The 26573-nt window shown below is 32.1% G+C and overlaps 2 protein-coding genes across 3 annotated transcripts; both read left to right on the top strand.

Moving 5' to 3' along the window:
• The first annotated feature begins 456 nt into the window (after window positions 1-456).
• On the top strand, window positions 457-20401 carry LOC101898778 (uncharacterized). The gene is made up of 3 exons (XM_059129564.1): window positions 457-509; window positions 19692-19884; window positions 19959-20401. Exons 2-3 carry the CDS (start codon window positions 19704-19706, stop codon window positions 20270-20272), a joined length of 495 nt encoding a protein of 164 aa, XP_058985547.1. The 5' UTR covers window positions 457-509; window positions 19692-19703; the 3' UTR covers window positions 20273-20401.
• LOC101897406 (transmembrane reductase CYB561D2) lies at window positions 8931-26573 on the top strand. Of its 2 annotated transcripts, none has more exons than XM_005182389.4 (4): window positions 8931-9180; window positions 22871-23588; window positions 25990-26182; window positions 26256-26573. In XM_005182389.4, exons 2-4 carry the CDS (start codon window positions 23175-23177, stop codon window positions 26570-26572), a joined length of 924 nt encoding a protein of 307 aa, XP_005182446.1. In that variant the 5' UTR covers window positions 8931-9180; window positions 22871-23174; the 3' UTR covers window position 26573. The 2 variants fall into 2 exon arrangements, with proteins under 2 accessions (XP_005182446.1, XP_058985544.1); XM_059129561.1 differs by lacking the exon at window positions 8931-9180 and adding an exon at window positions 14776-14894.

Raw genomic sequence — 26573 nt, 5'->3', positions numbered from 1 at the left:
AAAACAAAGTCTGAAGACAGATTATTTATGAGCTTCTTATTTTTGGTTTGCCATAAAAATAAGTTCTTATTCTTTTGTTTCACTCGATACTCTGCTTAAACACTGACCTTGTTATAAAGAGTTTTTTTATCAAAAAAAAAAAAAAAAAAAGAAGTAAAATGTCAATATCTGTTTGAGGCTCAGCGCACTTACACGCTTAGCTCTCGTGTAATGTCGTTTGAAACAAGTTTTAATGGAAACCACTGCAAAACGTTCTCAGTTCTCCGCTCACACTTCCAGCCCTCCGCCCCCTTGTACGTCGTTATGCCATTATAATTATGACAATTTAATGCCATTCAACGTTTTGTTGTGGGGGGATTTTTCCGATTTGTATTTTTTTTTGCACTTGCATTTTGCATTTGCATGCTGTGTTTGAGTTTTTTTTTTAATTTTTTAGTAGATTATTAATCAGTTGTGTCGTAGATTTCCGAATTAGAGGGTGTAAATATTTATTAGCCGATCATAAAAAAGTGAGAAAAAAAATCGAAAATATTTAAATATTTTTTATCAAAAAAAAAAAAAAAAAATCCAAACTAAATCAATGAAGGCCGCCAGGCATTGCTTTGGGCTTTGATTTTAAGATTCGTAAATTTCGTGGGAAAATATATATTCTCTAAGAGGAATTAAGCAGAATATCTTAGAGGGTGTAAATATTTATTGCCGATCAAAAAAAAGTGAAAAAAATATTTTAATATTTATCAAAAAAAAAAAAAAATAAATAAATAAAAAAGTCGAACAAAATCGAGGTTTTGATTTTAAGATCTGGCAATTTCGTGCGAATATATATTCTCTCAAAACAGTAAAGCATAAGATCTTAGAGGCTGTGAATATTTATTTTCGGCTTAAAAAAGTAAAAAAAAATCGAAAATATTTTAATATTTTTATCAAAAAAAAAAAAAAGAAAAATTCAAACAAAATCAATGAAGGGCGTCAGGCATTGCTTTCGGCTTTAACTTTAAGATTTGGCAATTTCGTGGGAAAATATATTTTCTCTAAGAGGAGTTAAGCATAAGATCTTAGAGGCTGTGATTGTTTATTGCCAATCATAAAAAAGTGAAAAATATCGAAAATATTTTAATATTTTTTTCAAAAAAAATCCAAACAAACTCAATGAAGGGCGTCAGGCATTGCTGTGGGCTTTGACTTTAAGATTCGTAAATTTCGTGGGTATAAATATTCTCGCAGAGGAGTTAGGCAGAAGATCTTAGAGGCTGTGATTATTTATTACCCGACCATAATAAAAGTGAAAAAAATCGAAAATATTTTAATATTTTTATAAAAAAAAAGAAAAAGAAAAATCCAAACAAAATCAATGAAGGGCGTCTGATATTGTTTTGGGCATTGACTTTAAGATTTGGCAATTCCGTGGAAATATATATTCTCTAAGAGGAATTAAGAGGAAGAGGGTGTAAATATTTATTGCCGATCAAAAAAAATGAAAAAAATATTTTAATATTTATCAAAAAAAAAAAAATAAATAAAATAAAATAAATTAATAAATAAATAAAAAAGTCGAGCAAAATCAATGAAGGGCGTCAGACATTTCCTTGGGTTTTCTTTTTAAGATCTGGCAATTTCGTGCGAATATATATTTTCTAAGAGGAGTTAAGCGTAAGATCTTAGAGGGTGTGAATATTTATTGCCGCTCATAAAAAAGTGAAAAAAATCGAAAATATTTAAATATTTTTATCAAAAAAAAAGAAAAATCCAAACAAAATCAATGAAGGGCGTCAGGCATTGGTTTGGTCTTAGACTTTAAGATTTGGCAATTTCGTGGGAAAATATATATTCTCTAAGAGGAATTAAGCAGAAGATCTTAGAGGCTGTGATTATTTATTGCCGATCACAAAAAAAGTGAAAAAAAAATAGAAAAATATTTTAATATTTTTTATCAAAAAAAACAAAATCAATGAAGGGCGTTAGACATTTCCTTGGGTTTTCTTTTTAAGATCTGGCAATTTCGTGCGAATATATATTCTCTAAAAGCAGTAAAGCGTATGATCTTAGAGGGCGTGAATATTTATTGCCGCTCATAAAAAAGTAAAAAATATCGAAAATAGTTTAATATTTTTATCAAAAAAAAAAAAAAAAAAATCCTAACAAAATCAATTAAGGGCGTCAGACATTGCTCTGGGCTTTGACTTTAAGATTCGTAAATTTCGTGGGTAAATATATTCTCTAAGAGGAGTTAAGCAGAAGAGAGTGTAAATATTTATTGCCGGCCATAAAAAAGTGAAAAAATAAAAAAATATTTAAATATTATTATCAAAAAAAGAAAAATCCAAACAAAATCAATGAAGGGCGTCAGGCATTGGTTTGGCAATTTCGTGGAAATATATATTTTCTAAGAGGAGTTAAGCATAAGATCTTAGAGGCTGTGAATATTTATTGTCGGCTTAAAAAATTGAAAAAAAAAATCGAAAATATTTTAATATTTTTATCAAAAAAAAAAAAATCCAAACAAAATCAATGAAGGGCGTCAGGCATTGCTTTGGGCTTTGATTTTAAGATTTGGCAATTTCGTGGAAAAATATATTTTCTCTAAGAGGAGTTAAGCATAAGATCTTAGAGGCTGTGATTGTTTATTGCCAATCATAAAAAAGTGAAAATTATCGAAAATATTTTAAAATTTTCTTAAAAAAAAAAATCCAAACTTTGACTTTAAGATTTGGCAATTTCGTAGAAATATATATTCTCGCAGAGGAGTTAAGCATAAGATCTAAGAGGGTGTGAATATTTATTGCCGGCCATAAAAAAGTGAAAAAAATCGAAAATATTTTCATATTTTTATCCAAAAAAAAAAAACATCCAAACTAAATCAATGAAGGGCGTCAGGCATTGCTTTGTACTTTGACTTTAAGATTCGGCAATTCCGTGGAAATATATATTCTCTAAGAAGAGTTAAGAATAAGATCTTAAAGGCCGTGAATATTTATTGCCGGCCATAAAAAAGTGAAAAAATTAAAAATATTTTCATATTTTTATCCAAAGAAATTTGAAATCAAAATCAGTGAAGGGCGTCACGCGTTGCTTTGAGCTTTGACTTTCAAATTTCGAAATTTCATGGGGATATATATTTTTGTTGGAGGAGTGGAAAATAAGGACTCCATCGATCTGACATTCCAAGATAAGGATTTTGCAAAAAAAAAAAAATAAGACTGTAAAAAAGCACTAAATTCGACCGGGTCGAACTTTGAATAGCCTCCAACATTTTGAACAAATTTGGAAATAAAAAAAAATTAAATCCGTCAAAGATTCTGTTAAAATCTTAAAAACTTTTGTTGTTGCAAAATGGTCAGGCTTTATCCCTTTATTGTTGTTTTTATAAAAACAACGTTTGTTTATAGTGAAGAACGATGGTAATGTTTACCAGGGGGTAAGGCAGGGAATACCTAGGTTTCGGAAAGAGCCACCAATCCTCATCAGTTCCCTTGTTTTTTGTCTGGGATATTCTCCCCAATAAAAACAACAATAAAGGGATAAAGCCTGACCATTTTGCAACAACAAAATACTACGGTATCCCGAACAAACAAGCCACACTGTTCTAATCTTAAAAACTACTGAATATAAACGTTATATTGGGGTCTATTCGAAGACGTGGACCTGCATAGGCGACATTTGCCATAAGCCATTAAAATATTCAAATACGAAACTTGAAAAAAATCGGGTGAATAGTGTAGCTAAAATCATCTAAATACCGAATATCAGGAGATATCGTTATATGGGGCCTGCATTTTCTGTCGCAGGCTGTAGTACCTATTAGGAACTTCAAATACTAAACTTCAAACAGTTTCAATAAAAATTGTACCTAAAATCGTCAAAATACCGAATATCGGCAAGTACTGATATATGAGACCTATACGAAGACCTAGGCCTGCACGGACAAGTTTCTGTCACAGGCTGTAGTACCTATTAGGAACTCCAAATACGAAGCAACCCCCGTGAATAATGTCGCTAAAATCATCAAAATATCGAATATAGGGAGGTACTGATATATGGGGCCTATACGAAGACTTGGACCTACATAGACAATTTTCAGCCATAGGATGTAATATCCATTATGAACTCTAAATACGAAATTTGAAACAATTCCGGTGAATAAAGTCGCCAAAATCATCAAAATACCGAATTTCGAGAGGTATCGTTATATGGGGGCTATGCGAAAACGTGGACCTGCACAGACAATTTGCTGTCATAGACTGTAGTATCTAATATGAACTTCAAATACCGAATTTGAAACAATTCCGGAGAATAATGTGGCTAAAATCATTAAAATACCGAATATCGGAAGGTAGTGATATATGGGGCATACACGAAGACCTGGGACCTGCATGAGCAATTTTCAGTCATAGACGTAATATATCCATTACGAACTTCAAATACCAAATTTCAAACAGCTCCGGTGAATATTGTCGCAAAAATCGTCAAAATGCTTTATATCGGTCGGTACTGATATATGGAGCCTACTCAAAGATCTGGACCCGCATACGCAATTTTTTGTCATAGAATGTAGTTCCAAACGATAGTTTAAACGATTCCGGTGAATAATGTCGCTAAAATCATCACAATACCAAATATCGGGAGGTATCGTTATATGGGGCGTATACGAAGACCTAGGCCTGCACAGACAATTTTTTGTCACAGGCTGTAGTACCTATTAAGAACTTCAAATACTAAATATCAAACAATTTCGGTGACCTAAAATCGTCAAAATTCCGAATATGGGGTGGAACTAATATATGGGGCCTACACGAAGACTTGGACCTGCATAGACAATTTGTCACAGGCTATAATATCTATTACAAACTTCAAATAACAAATTTGAAACGATTCCGGTGAATAATGTCGCTAAAATCATCACAATACCAAATATCTGGAGGTACTGATGCATGGAGGCTATACGAAGACACGGACCTGCATAGGCAATTTTCTGTCATAGGCTGTAGTATTCATTGCGAACTTCAAATACCAAATTTGAAACAATTCCGGTGAATAATGTCTCTAAAATCTTCAAAATACCGAATATAGGGAGCTACCATTATATGGGGCTGTCCGAAGGCATGGACCTGCATTGACAATATTTTGTCACAGGCTGCAGTTCCCATTACGAACTCTGAGTACGAAATTTGAAACAACTACGGTGAATAATGTCGCTAAAATCATTAAAATACCGAATATAGGCAGATATCGTCATATGGAGGCTATACGAAGACGTGGGTCTGCATAGACAATTTTCTGTCACAGGCTGTAGTACCTATTCGGAACTTCAAATACTAAATTTGAAACAATTCCAGTGAATTTTGTCGCTAAAATCAAAATACCGAATAATGGGTGGTACCGTTGTAGGGGAGTATGCAATATCGTAGATCTATATAGACAAGATTCCTTCAGTGGGTAAAGTATTCAGAAGAAACTCCTTTTGTGGATTTTCAGACAATTCCATTGACAAACTTGGCTACAATAATCAAAATACCGAATATCGGGCGGTACTGATATATGGGAACTATAAGAAGACCTAGACCTACATAGACAATTTTCTGTCATAGGCTGTAGTTCCCATTACGAACTCTAAATACGAAATTTGAAAGAATTCAGATTAAAAATGTCGCTAAAATGATCAAAAAACTGAATATTGGGAGGTATCGATATATGGACGCTATACGAAGACTTGGTCCTACATATACAATTTTCTGTAACAGGCTGTAGTACCTATTAGGAACTTCAAATACGAAATTTGATACAATTCCGGTGAATACTGTTGCTAAAATAATCAAAATACCGAATATCGAGAGGTACCGTTGTATGGTGGATATACGAACACCTGGACCTGCATAGACTATTTTCTGTAACAGGCTGCAATACCTAATAGGAACTTCAAATACGAAATTTCAATCAATTTCATTGAATACTGTCGCTAAAATTATCAAAATACCGAATATAGATAGGTACTTATACGTGGAGGCTACTCGTAAACCTAGACCCACGTAGACAATTTTCTGTCCTAGACTGTAGTATCCATTGTGAACTTCAAATACCAAATTTGAAGCAATTCCATTGATAAATGTGGCTAAAATCATCAAAATACCGAATATGGGGAGGTAACGTTATATGGAGGCTATACGAAGACGTGGACCTATATAGACAATTCTCTTCCAGGGAGTAAAGTACTCCGAAGGAACTCCTTTTGCGGATTTTCAGACAATTCCATTGAAAAATGTGGCTAAAATCATCAAAATACCGAATATCGGGAGGTACCGCTATATGAGGGCTATATGTTATCGTGGACCGATATAGCCCATCATCGAACTTGACCTGCCTGCAGACAAAAGACAGATCTGTGCAAAATGTTATCTTCCTATGTTTATTCGTTTAGACTCCAGCGTGATTACAAGAGACGGACAGATGGACGTCCGGACGGACATGGCTAAATCGTCTTTGAATTTTAAGCTGATTAAGAATATACAGGGTGAGATAAAAAAAACTGCAACAACGTCAAACGTCATAATTTTTTCATATTTTCTTTTACAATTTTATTGAATGAAAGCAAAAAATGTCGGAAATAGTATCAAATTTTAGAAAAAGTTTAGATTTGTTCGAATTGGTCACCTTTGGCACGAATTATGGCCTTCAAATGGCTAATGAAACCGTCACACGCCACACCCGAATGTTGCTCTACGGTATTTTGGCCCATTCCCGGGGGCAAAGCGCTTGCTTGAGGTGATCGACACTGTGGTAGTTGTTAGTGCCAACTTTGCTTTCCAAAATACTCCAGACACAATAGTCCAACTGATTGTTATCCGGAGATTTTAGGGGGCCACTGTGCGGAAGAAATTAAACGAGGAATCTCATTTTGTAACCATTCTGGGGTGGCGTGTGCTGAGTGCGATGCTGCTGAGTCCTGTTGGAATGTCCAAGGTCTGCGGCCAAAATGTTTGCGTGCCCAAGGCTTTTTATACACCCTCCAGAATGTTTTCCCGATAATATTCGGCATTTATTCTGATGCCACGGTCGATTAATACGAGCGGAGAGCGACCATCAGCTGTTATGGCGGCGCACACCATCACCATGGCAACAGTCTGAAGTTGATTGCCGGTTTTTTGCATCTCACCCTGTATATACTTTGTTGGGTCTAAACATATTATTTCGATGAGTTACAAACGGAATGACGAACTTTATGTACCCTCCATACTATGTATGGTGGAGGGTATAAAAAGGGCGTCTCATTTAAGAGAATCCCCCCTATCTAGCCACAATTCGAGGACATCTTAATTTTACAACGATTGGGCGCCATATTTTAAATTGTGCTTAATATTCTACTCCATAGCTGGGGGTCAGTTTTCAAAAACCCAAAAAAAAAATCGATGACGTTTGTAAATGTTTTCTCTTTTTAATTTCAAGGATTGGTCGCCATTTTCATGAAATATGCCAGTTTAAACACAATTGGGCGCCACTTAACATTTTTTTATACCCTACACCACAAGGTGGTCAGGGTATTATGTCTTTGTGCATTTGTTTGTAACAGGCAAAAGGAAACAAGATAGACCCATAGTTCCTTTTGATGATCTGCATAGAACCACATTCTGAGTCGATTTATGCATGTCGGTCCGTCCGTCCGTCCGTCTGTCCATGTATTTTTGTAAACAAAGTACAGATCGCATTTTTTGCCCTATCCAGATGAAATTTGGCAAACATCACTTGTTTGGCCCAAGGACGAACCCTATTGAAATTGGAGATAATCGGTAAAAATTTAGATATAGCTCCCATATATATCTTCGTCCGATTTGCCTTTTATTGTGCACCAAAAGTGTAATATCAGCCCGAATAGTATGGAATTTTGCACAAACAACTAAATTAGGCCTGAAAATAAGTATGCCAAATTTTATCGAAATCGATTCAGATATAGCTATAGCTCCCATACATATTGTTCATCCGATTTGTTATTTTTGTCCTCCGTAGCCGTAATATGCATTCTGTAACAACAATATTTGGGGAAATATATTAAATGCAGATCAGAAATATCTTTGCTAAATTTTATCAAGATCGGTTCAGATTTGGATATAGCTCGCATATATAACTTCGTCCGATTTCGCGTTAATTGTGCACCAAACGTCTAATATTTGCCCAAATGGGATGGAATTTGGCACATACGACCGAATTGAGTCTAGAAGCTAGTATGTCAAATTTGGTGAAGATCGGTTCAGATATAGCTATAGCTCCCATATATATTGTTCATCCGATTTGTCATATTTGTTACCCACAGCCGTAATATGCACTCCGTAACAACAATATTCAGGGAAATATATCGAATGCAGCACAGAAATATCTTTGCCAAATTTCATCGAGATCGGTTCAGATTTGGATATAGTTCCCACATATATCTTTATCTGATTTCAAATTAATTTTGCACCAAAGTCCGAATTTAAAAGATACAAATGCTTTGGCATATTTAGTCCTTTGAATTTTAAATTATAATTATAATCATAGCGTGTATGATTGAATTCTCCCATAAAAACTTTTAATTATTAAGTGGAGCTCAACTAAATTAGCAAAGTGGTGCAGGGTATCATAAAATCGGCCCCGCCCGACTTTAAGACTTTCTTTACTGGTTATTTCAGACATTGCCTTGAAGAGCAACTTACTTAGGAGTCTTTAAATTGCCCTTGAAATTGTCATTTTTAAATGAAAATATTTCAAAATTAATTACCTTTCCAAGATCTTTAAACCCCAAAATTTCCTTTTAAAACCTATTCGAAAAAAAAACAAAATTCCTGCCTTTCCACCTCTTCACTGATTTTGCTTTCCAGGAATCGGGAAAAAATCCCCCAAAAAGGAGACACGCGGAAAAATTTGTAATGTTTTGTAAATATTCCACAATTTCTAAGAATGCATTTTCTGTTTGCCAACATTAGCTGGAAATTATTTTTAACTCACGCTCACGCTTGAATCGCTCAGACGTATGCTGTACCCTGCTGCTGCTTTCAACAAATGAAGTGAATTCTTTCCGGTATTCGGTTGTTTTGTCTGTTTGTTTATTTCAAATTTAAAATAAATCATCATCAAGTTCGACAGTTTAGTGGCCTTCCATAAATAAATCCACTGGATTCCATACAAATTTTATTTATGGCAAATTAAATTAAAAAGGTAAGTATAAAGAAAATTATTAAAAAAAAAAAAAATATTTTAAGAAAAAAAATATTTTAAGAAACTTAATAACCATTTTCTAGGCAGTTCAAAATTTAGTAAATTTAGCCCAGCCAAAATTTCCCATAAAAAGTAAATCAATATTCTACGATTATATCTACGGCTTGAAATTCGTATAGGAAAAAAAATTCGGAGTTCTTTTTAAATTTCTCAAATCTCCAAATTTCCAAGGAATAGTCATCATGTTTTTTTAATTAAAAAAAAAAAATATATAACGGAGCATACTTGTGTAGAAGAGAGAGAGAGAGAGAAAGAGAGAGAGATTTTAGTTAAACAGGGATCTATTTTAATATACTCCAAATTTAAACAAGTTGAGAATATAAAGTGAGCAAACCTCTAATATCTTTTAAAAAATTTTGATGATCTATCATTGATTATGTGTGCGATTTTGCCGGAGAAACACGACTTTAAAGAAATTTTTAAAATGTAACTCTCGGCTAAAATTTGTCGTTACAGTGGCGCCCAAACGGGGACATGAGAGAGAGTAACTAACCCACCCACGGATTTTAGAGATTGTTATTCACTGGAAAATACTTACGGAGGATCTCAGCTAACAATTTTTTCCGAGGACTCTGATGTCCGATTTTTTGTCGAAACTTTCTGCCGTTTCCCAGGAAAATTTTCAATTTTTTTCCGAATTTCGTATCAAACATCCGACACTTTTCCGTTCTTCAAACGCAGGATCTCAGCTAACAATTTTTTCCAAGGGCTCTGATTTCCGATTTTTTGTCGAAACTTTCTGCCGTTTTCCCGGAAATTTTTCAATTTTTTTTCCGAATTTCGTATCAAACATCCGACACTTTTAAGTTCTTCAAATGAATTTTTTCCCGATTTCCGGATAAAACTAGAGAACAAATTCAGATTTTTTTCCGAGTTTCGGATCAAACGTCCGACAACTTTTCGTATCAAACATATGAAAATCTTCCGAATTTTCATTTTTTCTTTTGCGAATACTAAACGAATTCGTCACGAAAATCTAATGTTTTTCCGATTTTTTTCAAAAAATAAAAAATTTTTGAATTACAAATTTTTCCCGAGTTCGTTTTGAATTCGACATCAGAATCGGAAATCTGTGCAGAGTTCTTTTCCGAATTCGGAAAGAGGAGGCACAGATTATGGCTGAGGTTTTTGGGAATTACGCCACCCACCCTTTTCTATAATTCATTAAAGGAAACTCCCCATTAACATGTGTCGTTACAGTGGCGCCCAATCACGGATAAAAAAGAATAAAACTTTTCAATCAAATAATTATCACATGTGGTATGTTTGTTTTAGATTGCGAGATGAATTCTAGACTACCGAGTAATGGTCGTAAACGATTTGGTTTTTCCGTTTTTTTTTTTTTTTTTTTTTTTTTTTTTTCAAAAAATAAAAAACTTTTAGAAACACAATTTTTTCCCGAGTTCGTTTTGAATTCGACATCAGAATCGGAAATCTGTGCAGAGTTCTTTTCCTAATTCGGAAAAAATATTAGCTGGGATATTTCCCTATAGAAGCACAGATTATGGCTGAGGGTTTTAGGGAATAACGCCACCACCCTTTTCTCTAATTCATTGAAGGAAACTCCCCATTATCATGTGTCGTTACTGTGGCGCTCAATCACGGATAAAAAAGAATAAAACTTTTCAATCAAATGATTATTACATGTGGTATGTTTATGTTAGATTACGGGATGAATTCTAGACTACCGATTTGGTTTTTCCGTTTTTTTTTTTTTTTTTCAAAAAATAAAAACTTTTAGAATCACAATTTTTTCCGAGTTCGTTTTGAATTTGACATCAGAATCGGAAATCTGTGCAGAGTTCTTTTCCGAATTCGGAAAAAATATTAGCTGGGATATTTCCCATATGGAAGCACATATTATGGCTAAGGTTTTTGAGAATAACACCTCCCACCCTTTTCTATAATTCATTGAAGGAATCTCCCCATTAACATGTGTCGTTACTGTGGCGCCCAATCATGGATAATGGTCGTAAACGAGCAAATAACCTGAGATATCTGGAGAAAATGAAAAAAGTTTCATTTTCTGTGAATAATGTCACTAAAATCATCAAAATACCGAATATCGGGAGGTATCGTTAAATGGAAGACATAAGAAGATATGGACCTGCAATTTTTTGTCATAGGAACTTCAAATACGAAATTGAAATTGTTCAAAATTTTAGCCTTCTATCTCAATTCGCTTTAAAGATGGCGTGATTATAACAGACAGACACATTGTGGTGGTGGATATAAAAAGAGGAATATCTGCTTTTTGAAATAGCGGACTAACTCCTTGAGATATCACGCAATATTCATAGGAACTCCAATTTACGGAATTCTGAATATTTTTATCCGCAAAATTATTTAAAAAGATTATGACTTTGAAAATAACCCGTAGATTTCAGTTATACTAAGCAAATGTATGGCTTAACACAGTGGCGCCCAACGTGACGTTGGAAGAGTGGAATGAGCTAATTCGATTATTTATGAAATTGTGGAATATTTACTAAGAACGAGTATCACGAAATTAAAGCCATGCTTGAATTTGTATACATTTGCTACGATCATGCCTGAGATTTTGGCAGGAGAATGCCTTGATGTGGTTTTGAATCAAACATCAGTACTGACAGGCATAAAATTGTAGATTTTCGTTACGGTTTTGATTTTACATCAGAAATTACGTCCAAAAAGATCTGGAAAGGTCGTTTTTTTTGTTGAAAAAATTAAATAGCGGAAGTAGAGAGAGAGAGAGAGAGAGAGGGAGAGAAAGAGAGATTTTAGTTCAACAAGAATATATATCAATACAGTCCGCCTTTAGTAAGATATCTACATGTGCTGGCGATGTTTGCGCACTGCATTAGCAGGGACCGCTCTACATGCCTGGCTTAGTGTGTTTGGGGTAAGTGGTTGAAGAAGATATAAATTTGGTGGCGTTTTGAGAAAGAAATTTTTTTTTTTCAATACGCGTCATGGTCATATGGCTAGAGAGGGTATATATCATTTGATACGGCCAAAATATGCCTTATCGAAATAATGGTTTTTGAACCTAGGTCTCTTTGGACCAAATCCGTTTCAGGACATTTGGAGTCGATCTAGCGATGTCCGTCCGTCCACCCGACTATCTGTCTGACAGGCTGGTGAGCACGATAACTCTCGAAGGAAGTATACGACTTGGTTCAAACTTGGTACATCGTAATATTTTTGTCAAACTTAGATTGAGTTCGGAGATAGGCAATATTGGTCCACTCCTTCCCCACAAAAAGGTCAAAATTTCAATAAAATTATTTTACTGCACTAGAAGAGAAAGGATAATCCAATTTTGCTCCAACTTTGCAAATCCTAATATTTGCAGCAGTCCTAGGTCAGGTGCGAAAATGGACAATATCGGTGCACCCCATCAAGTACCTCCCCCACAAACGGTCAAAATTTGAAATAATTATAACTCTTATAAAATGTGATGTAAGGATCCGATCGACTTCAAATTACACACATTACAATATTTTTATTAACCCGAGGTCTGGTGTGAAGATGGGAATTACCAGTGCGCTCCTTCTGGTATCTCCCCCACCAAGGGGTCAAATTTTTAAATAACCAAAACGATAATAAAATGCGAAATAATAATCCGGTTCCCTTAATATTTCACACATCCCATTATTTCTACTAACACAAGATCTTCTGGGAAGATGATAGAGATCGGACCATTCCTTCTGGTACCTCCCTCACAGAGGGTCAGAATTTGGAATAGCCATGAAGCTCATAAAACACGAAATTAACATCCGATTCCATTCAGACTTAGTACATCTCAATATTTCCATAAACACAAGATCTGTTATTAAGATGGTGGAGATCGGACCATTCGTTCTGGTACCTCCCCCACAATGGGTCAAAATTTTAAACATCGATGAAGCTAATAAATCGCGGAACTAACATCCGATTCCATTCAGACTTAGTACACCTCAATATTTCCATAAACACAAGATCTGTTATTAAGATGGTAGAGATCGAACTATTCTTTCATATACCTCCCCCACAAAGGGTCAGAATTTGGAATAACCAAAACGATTATTAAATCATAAATAAGCATTCGATTATCTTCATATTTCACACATCCCATTATTTCTACTAGCACGAGATCTGCTGTGAAGATGGAATATATCGGTCAACTCCTTCTGGAACCTCCCACACAAAGGGTCAGAATTTGGAATAGCAATGAAGCTCATAAAACACGAAACAAACATCCGATTCCATTCAGACTTGCCACAGCTCAATATTTCTTTCAACACAATGTCTGTTATAAAGATGGTGGAGATCGGACCACTCCTTCTGGTACCTCCCCCACAATGGGTCAAAATTTTAAATATCGATGAAGCTCATAAAACGCGGAACTAACATCCGATTCCATTTCAGACTTGGCACATCTCAATATTTCCATCAACACAAGATCTGTTATAAAGATGGTAGAGATCGAACTATTATTTCTTATACCTCCCCCACAAAGGGCCAGAATTTGGAATATCCATGAAGCCGGTAAAATGCAAAATAAGCATCTGATTCTCTTCAAATTTCACACATCCCATTATTTCTACTAACACGAGATCTACTGTGAAGATGGAATATATCGGTCAACTCCTTCTGGTACCTCCCTCACAAAGGGTCACAATTTTGAATATCCATGAAGCTTCTAAAACGTGAAATTTACAACCGATTCCATTCAGACTTGGCACAGCTCAATATTTCTATCAACACAAGTTCTGTTATAAAGATGGTGCAGATCGGACCATTCCTTCTGGTACCTCCCCCACATAGGGTTCAAGATTTTGAAATACAAAAAATTATTTTTATCAAAATGTAATGGCAAAAAAAATATTTTTTTAGTTTCAAAAAAAAATCTTTTAAGGCCTTTTTTATTTAACCTCCAAGGCCTAAAACTCCAACAAAAAAATTCTCTTTAATAATTTTTATTTAAAAATAGCCTTTACCAAATTGCTATATTTTTTCCAACAATAGTTGTTCAAACTTGGTACCATCACTTAAGGGGAAAAGCCTCCTCTTTAATCTCAATTAAATATTTATACAAAAAAGTGAAATTCGATCGCACCATATGGACATAATTTTGCAGGGAACAACAACAACAGCAAAAAATTCAAACAAATCAATTATTTCAAAAAAATCGATATTTTACAAAATTTATCAATTAAATATACTTAATTTCAAAATGTATATCGTATCACGTTTCTCTTATCTAAGTGTTAAGCAAAATGTTGAGCGTTAACCTTTTGGAAAAATGGTTGTGAGGTTCAGGCGCATTCTGAACGAAATGGTAGGGGGTGGGGTGGTTGAGGGTGTTATGACTCATTAGAAAATAAATAAATAGAACAAAATTATTTATAAATACCGCCAAACATTGTAAGACAATTTTCACAACGTTAAGTACCTCGCATGGGAAGGAACACAACGCCACCCTTTGAATATTTTTAAAGATTTTTTTTTTGAAAAAGTTTCACACAAAAATGGGCCACTCGGAAGCAACTAGCATTTGCCAGCGCTTGGAATATATTGTCAATGTTTTGACACAAATCTGTATCGGCTTCGTCACCATCTACATGAGCTGGCTGTGTCTGCGCACTGGATTAGCAGGGACAGCTCTGCATGCCTGGCTGGGTGTCTTTGGGGTAAGAGGTGGAAGAAAATTTTAATTTGGTGGTGTTTTAAGAAAGAAAAATATTTTTTTTTAATCTTCAATTTGGTGATATTTTGGAAAAAAATTGTGTAAAAATCAAAATTTTGGTGGCAAAAAATATATATATTTTTAAAAAATCCACGTTCGCATCTGATTTGAAAAAATATTTTGCCAAAAAATACAAGTTTCCTTGAAAAAATAATTTTTCTCAAATCCAAGTTCGATTGGTTCTTTAAAAAATAATTTGTTTTTAATCCCAGTTCGATTGGTTCTTAAAAAATATTTATTTTTAAAAAATCCACGTTTATTTGCCTTGAAAAAATATTTTTTTTAATCCACGTTTGATTTGTCCTTGAAAAAAATAATTTTTTAAAAACCCAAATTTGATTGGTTTTTGAGGAATTTTTTTAGAAAAGATTTTTTTTAACCCAAATTTGATTGGTTCTTGGAGAATTTTTTTTTAGAAAATAATTTTTTTAAAAAATCCACATTTGATTGGTCCTTGAAAAAATATTTTTTTTTAAATCCACGTTTGATTAATCCTGGAAATCCCCGTCTGATTATTCCTGGAAAATATTTTTTTAAGAAATCCCCGTTTGATTAGTCCTGGAAAATATTTTTCTTTAAATCCACCTTTGATTAGTCCTGGAAAATATAATTTTTTAAAAAATTCACATTTGATTGGTCCTTGAAAAAAATATTTTTAAAAAAATTCACGTCTGTTTGGTCCTTGAAAAAAACTTTTTTAAAAACACACGTTGAATAGGTCCTTGAAACAATAGTTTTTTAAAAATCCACGTTGAATAGGTCCTTGAAAAAATATTAAAAAACAAGTAAGCAAAGGCTACAGTCGAGCGGGCCGACCGTTGAATACCCTACAACACTATAATAAACGACAAATAATAAAAGAAAACCATCAAGTTTCGTTCTCCAATTTTCGAATAATAGCAACTTAAACTAATTTGCTCATTTCCGATTTATTGGTAGATGTTGCACTTAAATGGTCTTCCTAGATCTGGAACCAATATTTCCCAAAGACCTATAATCTCTCAGAAGTGGCAAAAGATTAACATTTATTATTGGTTTTTGACTGAAACGCATCTATATGAGATACAGACATTTGACTATAATCTTCAACGAAATCAGCGTTAACGAAATAGTCAGAAGTGCGTCTTTCCTGTATTTGTGAATTCTCCAAAAAGTCACTGGAATGGACATTTTCGTATTTTGTCTATAAAAGTTGGCAAACTCCTTCACACATTGAACATTTTTGGATGGCCATCCAAAACAGCTTGGCTTTTGCAGTGTCCGGTAACCCCCATTCAAATGTGCGTGAGGATCGGGCGATAATTACGACCTGCTCACAATTTTGAAGTTTTTTGGTCCATTTCAACCCCTAAATATATGGCGATCATCTCCAAAAAGAGTAGGCTTCTATTCTGACCCTCATCTTATCCCCATGCAAAATTTCGTAAGGATCGGGCCATAAATGCGATCTGTATATGATATCCTGGTATCCTAACTACTCAGTTTTGTTAGCTGTAGAAATATTACCAAAAGTTGAATTCAAAATGAAAATATGCCAAAAATATGAAAAAATTGAAAAAATATGAGAAAATTTTACAAAATCAATATTTTCATCTTTAGAGAGATATTTTTTTGCGATTTTTTAGAGGTTTTTTCTTTCCTGCCAAGAGGCCATTCTGAATTAATGAGAACTGTCGAAATCAGTTCAGCCGTTCTCGACATATAAGAGATCTTTCAAGCATATCTTCTTTGATAGACATATATATCGCATGTATTTGCTATATATTATTTTTTGGATCTTAACATTAATGTAAAGATCAGAAGTCACCTTGTCATGGCTTTGAGATTTCGCCGGGATTTAAAATATTTGCGGTTTAATGAAAAATGTTGAATTTTTTCAACAAAAAAGATATGGTCTATTTTACCCGCTAAATATTATCCGATGACCACCCAAATTGGTAGGCTTCTTCCCCGCCCTAAACTCTAGCTACATGCGAAATTCCGCGTCGATTGGTCTAAAATTGCGACCTGTATAGCTACTGCAAAATCCGATATTTTTTCAGTATTTGGTCCATTTCAACCCCTAAACATTTGGCGATCATCTCCAAAAGAAATAGGGTTCTATTCTGACCCTAGCCCCACCTCCATTCTAAATTTCGTGAAGATCGGGCCATAATTGCGACCTGTAGAGTGATTACAAATTAACATGGACAGACGGACAGACGGACAGACGGACAGACGGACGGACGGACATACATAGCTAGATCGACTCAGCTCGGCGAGATAGGAAGATCCATATATACTTTCCTATGTGGGAAACCAATATTTCGTGGTGTTACATAATTTTTGGCCCAATCAAACTTATAATACCCTCAACACATAGTGTTGTAGGGTATAAAAAATCCACGTCTGAATGGCACTTGAAATTTTTTTTAATTCCACGTCTGAACGGTACTTGAAAATTACTTTTTTGAATCCCCGTTTGATTGATATTTGAAAAAATATTTTTTTTTTAAAATATTGCCTTGCTTGGCGTCTTTGAGGTACGATGTGAAAAAAGATTGTAATGTGGTGGTGTTTAAAAAAAAACATCTTCTTCAATTTGATGGTATTTAAAAAAAATGATTCGAAATCAAAATTTTGGTGACAAAAAAAATATTTGAAAAAAAATATATTTTTAAAAAATCCACGTACGCATTTGACTTAAAAGAATATTTTGCCAAAAAAAAATCCAAGTTTCCTTGAAAAAATATTTTTTAAAAAATCTTCGTCGGATAGGTTTTAGAATTTTTTTTTAAATCCACGCCGGATAGGTCCTTGAAAAAATATTTAAAAAAATCTAAGTTTGATTGATGTTTGAAAAAATATTTTTAGAAAAGTCTACGTTTGATCGATTTTTGAAAAAATATTTTTAAATAAGTCTACGTTTGATCGATTTTTGAAAAAATATTTTTTTAAAATTCCTTGTTCATATATCCATTGAAAAAATATTTTCTTAAATCCACGTTTGATTTGTCCTTCAAAACATATTTTTTAAAAAATCTACGTTTGATCGATTTTTGAAAAATTATTTTTTCAAAAAAATCCACGTTCTTATATCCAAAAATCCACGTTTGTTTGGTCCTTGAAAAAATATTTTTTAAAAAATCTACGTTGGATAGGTTTTAGAATTTTTTTTAAATCCACGTTGAATAGGTCCTTGAAAAAATATTTAAAAAAATCCACGTTTGATTGATATTTGGAAAAATATTTTTTTTAATCCACGTCAGATAGGTCCTTGAAAGACTATTTTTTTTAATCCACGTCGGATAGGTCCTTGAAAGACTATTTTTTTAATCCACGTCGGATAGGTCCTTGAAAGACTATTTTTTTTTAATCCACGTCGTATAGGTCCTTGAAAGACTATTTTTTAAAAAATCCACATCGGTTAGGTCCTTGAAAAAATATTTTTAAAAAAATCCTGATCCTTGAAAAAATATTTTTTTAAAAATCCACGTTTGATTGATATTTGAAAAAAATATTCAATAAATCCACGTTTGATTGATATTTGAAAAAAATATTTTTTTTTAAAATCCACGTTTGATTGATATTTGAAAAAAATATTTTTTTTAATCCACGTCGGATAGGCCCTTGAAAAAATATTTTTTAAAAAATCCACGTTTTAATTGGTATTTAAAAAATATTTTTAAAAAAATTCACGTTTTAATTGGTATTTAAAAAAATATTTTTAAAAAATCCACGTTTTAATTGGTATTTAAAAAAATATTTTTAAAAAAATTCACGTTTTAATTGGTATTTAAAAAAATATTTTTTAAAAAATTCACGTTTTAATTGGTATTTAAAAAAATATTTTTTAAAAAATCCACGTTTTAATTGGTATTTAAAAAAATATTTTTTAAAAAATCCACGTTTTAATTGGTATTTAAAAAAATATTTTTTAAAAAATCCACGTTTGGTTGGTATTTAAAAAAATATTTTTTCAAAAATCCACGTTTGGTTGGTATTAAAAAAAAATATTTTTTAAAAAATTCACGTTTGGTTGGTATTTAAAAAAATATTTTTTCAAAAATCCACGTTTGGTAATACCAATCCACGTTTGGTAATACCATAAAAATTTTTTTTTAAAAAAATTCACGTCTAGTAGGTATTTAAAAAATATTTTTTTAAAAAATCCACGTTTGACTGGTATTTAAAAAATATTTTTTAAAAAATCCACGTTTGATTGGTATTTAAAAAAAAAAATTAAAAAATCCACGTCGGATAAGTCCTTGAAAAAATATTTTTTTCAAAAATTCCACGTTTGCATTTGCCTTGAAAAAATATTTTTTTAAAAAATCCACGTTTGCATTTGCCTTGAAAAAATATTTTATTTATTTTTAATAAATCCACGTTTGATTGATATTTGAAAAAACTATTTTTTTAAAAAATTCTCGTTTGATAGATTTTTTAAAAAATATTTTTTTAATAAATCCACATTTGATTGATATTTGAAAAAATATTTTTTTTAAAAAAATTCACGTTTGATAGATTTTTTACAAAATATTTTTCAAAAAATCCACATTTGTTTGGTTTTTGAAAAAAAAAATTAAAATAATCTACGTTTGATAATTTAAAAAAAAATCCACGTTAGTTTGGTTTTTAAAAAATCTACGTTTGATTTGTCATTGAAAAAATATTTTTTTAAAAAATCCAAAATTAAATTGTCCTCAACATTTTTTTCTTAAATCACCTCTACCTAATCCCCTCCCTCCTTTCCCCTTAGTTCTCCTGCCTCATGGCTGAGGGCATAATGTGTCATTACAATCACAATGTTCTGACAATGAGTTACAGTCGGACAACGAAAAACTATATTCATGGAATCCTACAAGTCTTGGGTGGTGGATGTGGTATAGCCTCCGCCCTGATCAAATGTATACAACATAACTTTAAGTTTGATGATCTGCATGCAAAGCTGGGTAAGAAAATTTTTTTTTAAATTCTTAAAATTTCACTGTTTACCTCCCTCCTTCTCTCTACATCTGTCCTCCAGGTTTTGCTGCCTTTATACTTTGTTGTGTCAGTCTAGTGTCAGGACTTGCCGCTTTCTTTGCCAAGTTCATGAAGAAATGTGTGAGCCCCCTGCTGACCAAAACCTTTCACACCATATTGGGTATTGGCACCTTTGCGGTGGCCCTAAGTGCCCAATATTATGGCTTCAATACCGGATTCTTTAGCCATAATACTCCCTCGAAAGATTTTACAATTCTGATACAAGTTATCACGTTGATGATCCTGATCTTGTCCTGCTGGGGTCCCTTGAAGAATTTGTATCACAAAATTTGTTGTTTATTTGAGGTGAATTAGAATTGGAGATTATTTTAGGAAAAGTAGGATATAATTGAATAAGAAAAAAATAATAATAAAAAAATATTTAAAAAAATTCAAAAATAATAAAAATAATATTTAAAAAAATAATTTAAAAAAAATTTAAAAATAATAAAAACTGAAAAATTCTAAAAAAAATAAAAACAATAAATTTAATAAATTATAAAAAATTTAAAATTGTTGTTTTATTTGTATCTCAAAGAATGATCTCCATTGGTGGTTGTTTTTAAAACTCCTCTCAACTGAAAAGTGCTCTCTTTTCCCATTCTTCTCTCACTTAGGGTTTTTATAAAAAATTGAGAAGTATTTCACTTATTTTCCCACACACATATCCATATCAGCTTCCGGGTGGTATCAAATTTTTTAATGGCGTAGTTAACATCACCGCTCTACGGCAAACAACTGGCAATTCATTGGCGCTTCCAATGAAGCATTAAACTATGAACGACACATAGTTTTTCCGGCTCTAGACATACATCATTCCCCATAGAAACTGAAAAAAAACAGACACTTCTATAGACCAGATAACAGACGTTGTGGACAGCTTAATCTTGTAGGGCTTTAAAATGTTTACACGCCACAACACCACCCACCCAGCACCACCACCTATCGATTAAATAACTGTCAATTGGAATTATTTTATCAGCTGGTTTGAAAGGTTGCTTTGAGAAAAAAAAAACTGAAACTATTTGAATGAAATTAGTCATTAGTTCGGAAAACACATAAAGCAAGGCAGGGAGGGTCGACCCTAATAATGCTCTTTTAAATTTATTTTGGAACACCCAACTTTAAAAAAATATTTTTTAAAAAAAAAATATTTTAAAAAATCCACGCCTTTGATTAATGCCTTGAAAAAATATTTTTTAAAAAATCCACGCCTTTAATTAATGCCTTGAAAAAAAATTTTTAAAAAATCCACGCCTTTGATTAATGCCTTGAAAAAATATTTTTTAAAAAATCCAAGTTTGATTAATCCTTGAAAAAATATTTTTAAAAAATCCACGCCTTTGATTAATGCCTTGAAAAAATATTTTTTAAAAAATCCAAGTTTGATTAATCCTTGAAAAAATATTTTTTAAAAAATCCAAGTTTGATTGTTACTTGAAAAAAATATTTTTTAAAAAATCCACGTTTGATTGTTACTTGAAAAAAATATTTTTTAAAAAATCCACGTTTGATTGTTACTTGAAAAAAATATTTTTTAAAAAATCCACGTTTGATTAATCCTTGAAAAAATATGTTTTAAAAAATCCACGTTTGATTAATCTTTGAAAAAATATTTTTTTAAAAAATCCACGTTTGATTGTTACTTGAAAAAAATATTTTTTAAAAAATCCACGTTTGATTGGTCCATGAAAAAATATTTTTTAAAAAATCCACGTTTGATAAATATTTGAAAAAATATTTTTTAAAAAATCCTCGTTTGGTTAATTTTTGAAAAAATATTTTTTAAAAAATCCAAGTTTGATTGATACTTGCAAAAAATATTTTTAAAAAATCCACGTTTGATTGTTACTTGAAAAAAATATTTTTTAAAAAATCCACGTTTGATTGTTACGTGAAAAAAAATATTTTTTAAAAAATCCACGTTTGATAAATTCTTGAAAAAATATTTTTTAAAATATCCAAGATTGATTAATTTTTGAAAAAATATTTTTTTTTAAAAATCCGCGTTTGATTAATCTTTGAAAAAATATTTTTTTAAAAATCCAAGTTTGATTAATCCTTGAAAAAATATTTTTTTATAAAATCCACTTTTGATTGATACTTGAAAAAATATTTTTAAAAAATCCACGTTTGATTGTTACTTGAAAAAAATATTTTTTAAAAAAACCATGTTTGATTGTTACTTGAAAAAAATATTTTTTTCAAAAATCCACGTTTGATTGTTACTTGAAAAAAATATTTTTTAAAAAATCCACGTTTGATTGTTACTTGAAAAAAAATATTTTTTAAAAAATCCATGTTTGATTGTTACTTGAAAAAAATATTTTTTAAAAAATCCACGTTTGATTGTTACTTGAAAAAAATATTTTTTAAAAAATCCACGTTTGATTGTTACTTGAAAAAAATATTTTTTAAAAAATCCACGTTTGATTAATCCTTGAAAAAATATGTTTTAAAAAATCCCCGTTTGATTAATCCTTGAAAAAATATGTTTTAAAAAATCCCCGTTTGATTGTTACTTGAAAAAAATATTTTTTAAAAAATCCACGTTTGATTGTTACTTGAAAAAAATATTTTTTAAAAAATCCACGTTTGATTGTTACTTGAAAAAAATATTTTTTAAAAAATCCACGTTTGATTGTTACTTGAAAAAAATATTTTTAAAAAATCCACGTTTGATTGTTACTTTAAAAAATGTGGTTGTTTTTATTTTGAATTTTTGTTTGAAAATGTCATATGCTGTGGTGTAGGGTACTCTCTAAATTCGCCTTCCATCTGAGAAAAAAAAACTCCGTTCCTTGGTTCTGCTTTGCCTCTAAATCTAATAAAACAAATCAAAATTTTATTTCAACAAAAACAGATTTCTTATCATTTTTTCAACTTTGTTTCTATTGTTGTCGTCTTTTGCAGAGCTTTTTCTTGTCAAAACTAAAGCAACACGGGGGTTACGAAATTGTCAACACCACCAACAACAACAAAAAAACGTCGAGCTGAGACAAAAGGCAAACATCAGAAAAAAAGAAGAGAAGAGACATATTCTAAGATAAGGGAGCATGCCGGCGAGTAGAACTTAGAAGCAGTAACAACATCACCACCAACAACAACAAGTAATAACATTTTAAAATTAACAAAAACACACATAAACAATTAATAATTACGAAATAAATAAAATATATACACACATAAAACAACAACAACAAAACAAACCAAAAAAATGCCTACTCGCAACACTACAACCTCCAGCAGTAGTACCATACGGACCGACTACGGCAGTACAACGTTTAAAATTTCGATTAGTAACGATTCGGTGAATACCGCAGCAGAGGATAACGATAGTGCGTCCACAACAACAACGACAGCAACAGCAACGGCCGTTGGCTATCAAAGTCTCCCATACACCTCGTCCACGAATTTATACGCCCGTTCATCGTTGACATCTCGGCTGGGTAAAATGTCCATTGACACAATGCCGAACAGTGAAATTCGTCAGATCCATCAACGGATCGATTATTTCCTAAATGTTTTGAATCAAATCTGTATTGGATTTGTAACGATTTGGATGTCGTGGATGTGTTTGCGCTCGGGTTTGGCCGGAACGGCACTGCATGCATGGCTCGTAACAATTGGGGTAAGTTGAAGAGGAGGATCTATTATGGAGCTGCTAATAGCCTTCAGAATATTTTTTATAAATACACGTTTATGGAGCTTCTAATAGCCTTCAGAATATTTTTTATAAATCCACGTTTATGGAGCTTCTAATAGCCTTCAGAATATTTTTTATAAATCCACGTTTATGGAGCTTCTAATAGCCTTCAGAATATTTTTTATAAATCCACGTTTATGGAGCTTCTAATAGCCTTCAGAATATTTTTTATAAATCCACGTTTATGGAGCTTCTAATAGCCTTCAGAATATTTTTTTATAAATCCACGTTTATGGAGCTTCTAATAGCCTTCAGAATATTTTTTATAAATCCACGTTTATGGAGCTTCTAATAGCCTTCAGAATATTTTTAATAAATCCACGTTTATGGAGCTTCTAATAGCCTTCAGAATATTTTTTATAAATCCACGTTTATGGAGCTTCTAATAGCCTTCAGAATATTTTTTATAAATCCACGTTTATGGAGCTTCTAATAGCCTTCAGAATATTTTTTATAAATCCACGTTTATGGAGCTTCTAATAGCCTTCAGAATATTTTTAATAAATCCACGTTTATGGAGCTTCTAATAGCCTTCAGAATATTTTTTATAAATCCACGTTTATGGAGCTTCTAATAGCCTTGAGAATATTTTTTATAAATCCACGTTTATGGAGCTTCTAATAGCCTTCAGAATATTTTTTTATAAATCCACGTTTATGGAGCTTCTAATAGCCTTGAGAATATTTTTTATAAATCCACGTTTATGGAGCTTCTAATAGCCTCAGAACAATTTTTATAAATCCACGTTTATGGAGCTTCTAATAGCCTTCAGAATATTTTTTATAAATCCACGTTTATTGAGCTTCTAATAGCCTTCAGAATATTTTTTTTTTAAATCCACGTTTATGGAGCTTCTAATAGCCTTCAAGAACAATTTTTATAAATCCACGTTTATGGAGCTTCTAATAGCCTTCAGAATATTTTTTATAAACCCACGTTTATGGAGCTTCTAATAGCCTTCAGAATATTTTTATTAATCCACGTTTACGGAGCTTCTAATAGCCTTCAGAATATTTTTTATAAATCCACGTCTTCAGAATATTTTTTATAAATCCACGTCTTCAGAATATTTTTTATAAATCCACGTCTTCAGAATATTTTTTATAAATCCACGTCTTCAGAATATTTTTTATAAATCCACGTCTTCAGAATATTTTTTATAAATCCACGTCTTCAGAATATTTTTTATAAATCCACGTCTTCAGAATATTTTTTATAAATCCACGTCTTCAGAATATTTTTATAAATCCACGTCTTCAGAATATTTTTTATAAATCCACGTCTTCAGAATATTTTTTATAAATCCACGTCTTCAGAATATTTTTTATAAATCCACGTCTTCAGAATATTTTTTATAAATCCACGTCTTCAGAATATTTTTTATAAATCCACGTCTTCAGAATATTTTTTATAAATCCACGTCTTCAGAATATTTTTTATAAATCCACGTCTTCAGAATATTTTTTATAAATCCACGTCTTCAGAATATTTTTTATAAATCCACGTCTTCAGAATATTTTTTATAAATCCACGTCTTTAGAATATTTTTTATAAATCCACGTCTTCAGAATATTTTTTATAAATCCACGTCTTCAGAATATTTTTTATAAATCCACGTCTTCAGAATATTTTTTATAAATCCACGTCTTCAGAATATTTTTTATAAATCCACGTCCTCAGAATATTTTTTATAAATCCACGTTTATGAAGCTTCTAATAGCCTTCAGAATATTTTTATAAATCCACGTTTTCAGAATATTTTTATAAATCCACGTCTTCAGAATATTTTTATAAATCCACGTCTTCAGAATATTTTTATAAATCCACGTTTTCAGAATATTTTTATAAATCCACGTCTTCAGAATATTTTTATAAATCCACGTCTTCAGAATATTTTTATAAATCTACGTTTTCAGAATATTTTTATAAATCCACGTCTTCAGAATATTTTTATAAATCCACGTCTTCAGAATATTTTTTATAAATCCACGTTTATGGAGCTTCTAATAGCCTTCAGAATATTTTTTATAAATCCAGATTTGTAGAGCCTCTGATAGCCTTCAGAATATTATTTATAAATCCACGTTTCCTGGGCCTTGGATGGTCTCGAAAATATTTTTTACAAATCAAAGTTTCATGGGTTGCAGGTTGTTTTGAAAATATTCTTAAAAAATCCACGTTGAAGAAGCTCTGGGTTGAATTGGAAAATTCTTAAAAAGTCCGATGGCTTTAAAATATTCGTAAAACTCCACATTTTTCGAAAAAATCCTAAAAATCCCCAATTGGCCTTTATTTATTTTTTTCTTCTCCCCCTCTCTCATTTCAGTTCTCATTTCTCATGGCCGAGGGCGTGATGTGTCTCTACAATCACAATGTGCTGACATATAATTATCGTCGGACAACAAAGACCACCATACATTGGGTACTTCAGGCTTTGGGTGGAGCTTGTGGCATAGCTGGCGTGCTCATTAAGTGCATACAAAAGGGATTCTCCTTGCACTCGACACATGGCAAATTGGGTGAGTCCAAATGGAGGGGAAAAAAAATAAATCTGAAATATTTTTCAAAATTCTTCTTTTTTCAAAATTTCAGGTTTTGCCGCCTTAATCCTGTGCTGTATCAGTCTGCTTTCCGGCCTTTCGGCCCTCTATTCAATGCGTTTGAAACAATGCCTAAGTCCGTTGCTGAATAAAAGTTTCCATAATCTCTTGGGTTTGGTGACATTCGCAGTGGCCCTATCGGCCCAATATTATGGCTATACGACGGGATTCTTTTCACGTAAAACACCTTCGCATGATTTTACAATTCTAATGAAAGTTTTAACCCTACTCACCTTGGTCTTATCAGCGTGGGGTCCCTTCAAATCCATGATGCATAAAATGCGTAGCATTTATAAACATTATAGTTGAA

This window comes from Musca domestica, unplaced genomic scaffold (assembly GCF_030504385.1).
Source record: "Musca domestica strain aabys unplaced genomic scaffold, Musca_domestica.polishedcontigs.V.1.1 62, whole genome shotgun sequence".
Taxonomy (NCBI): domain Eukaryota; kingdom Metazoa; phylum Arthropoda; class Insecta; order Diptera; family Muscidae; genus Musca; species Musca domestica.
The sequence above is the reverse complement of the archived record's forward strand: the minus strand, read 5'-3'. Positions and strand labels throughout refer to the sequence as shown.

Coding starts and splice junctions, on each gene's coding strand:
- LOC101898778 (XM_059129564.1), top strand. CDS start 19,704: ATGGCTGAGGGCATAATGTGTCATTACAATCACAATGTTCTGACAATG. Junction 19,885..19,958: donor TGATCTGCATGCAAAGCTGG/GTAAGAAAATTT, acceptor TCTGTCCTCCAG/GTTTTGCTGCCTTTATACTT.
- LOC101897406 (XM_005182389.4), top strand. CDS start 23,175: ATGCCTACTCGCAACACTACAACCTCCAGCAGTAGTACCATACGGACC. Junction 23,589..25,989: donor CATGGCTCGTAACAATTGGG/GTAAGTTGAAGA, acceptor CTCTCATTTCAG/TTCTCATTTCTCATGGCCGA. Junction 26,183..26,255: donor CTCGACACATGGCAAATTGG/GTGAGTCCAAAT, acceptor TCAAAATTTCAG/GTTTTGCCGCCTTAATCCTG.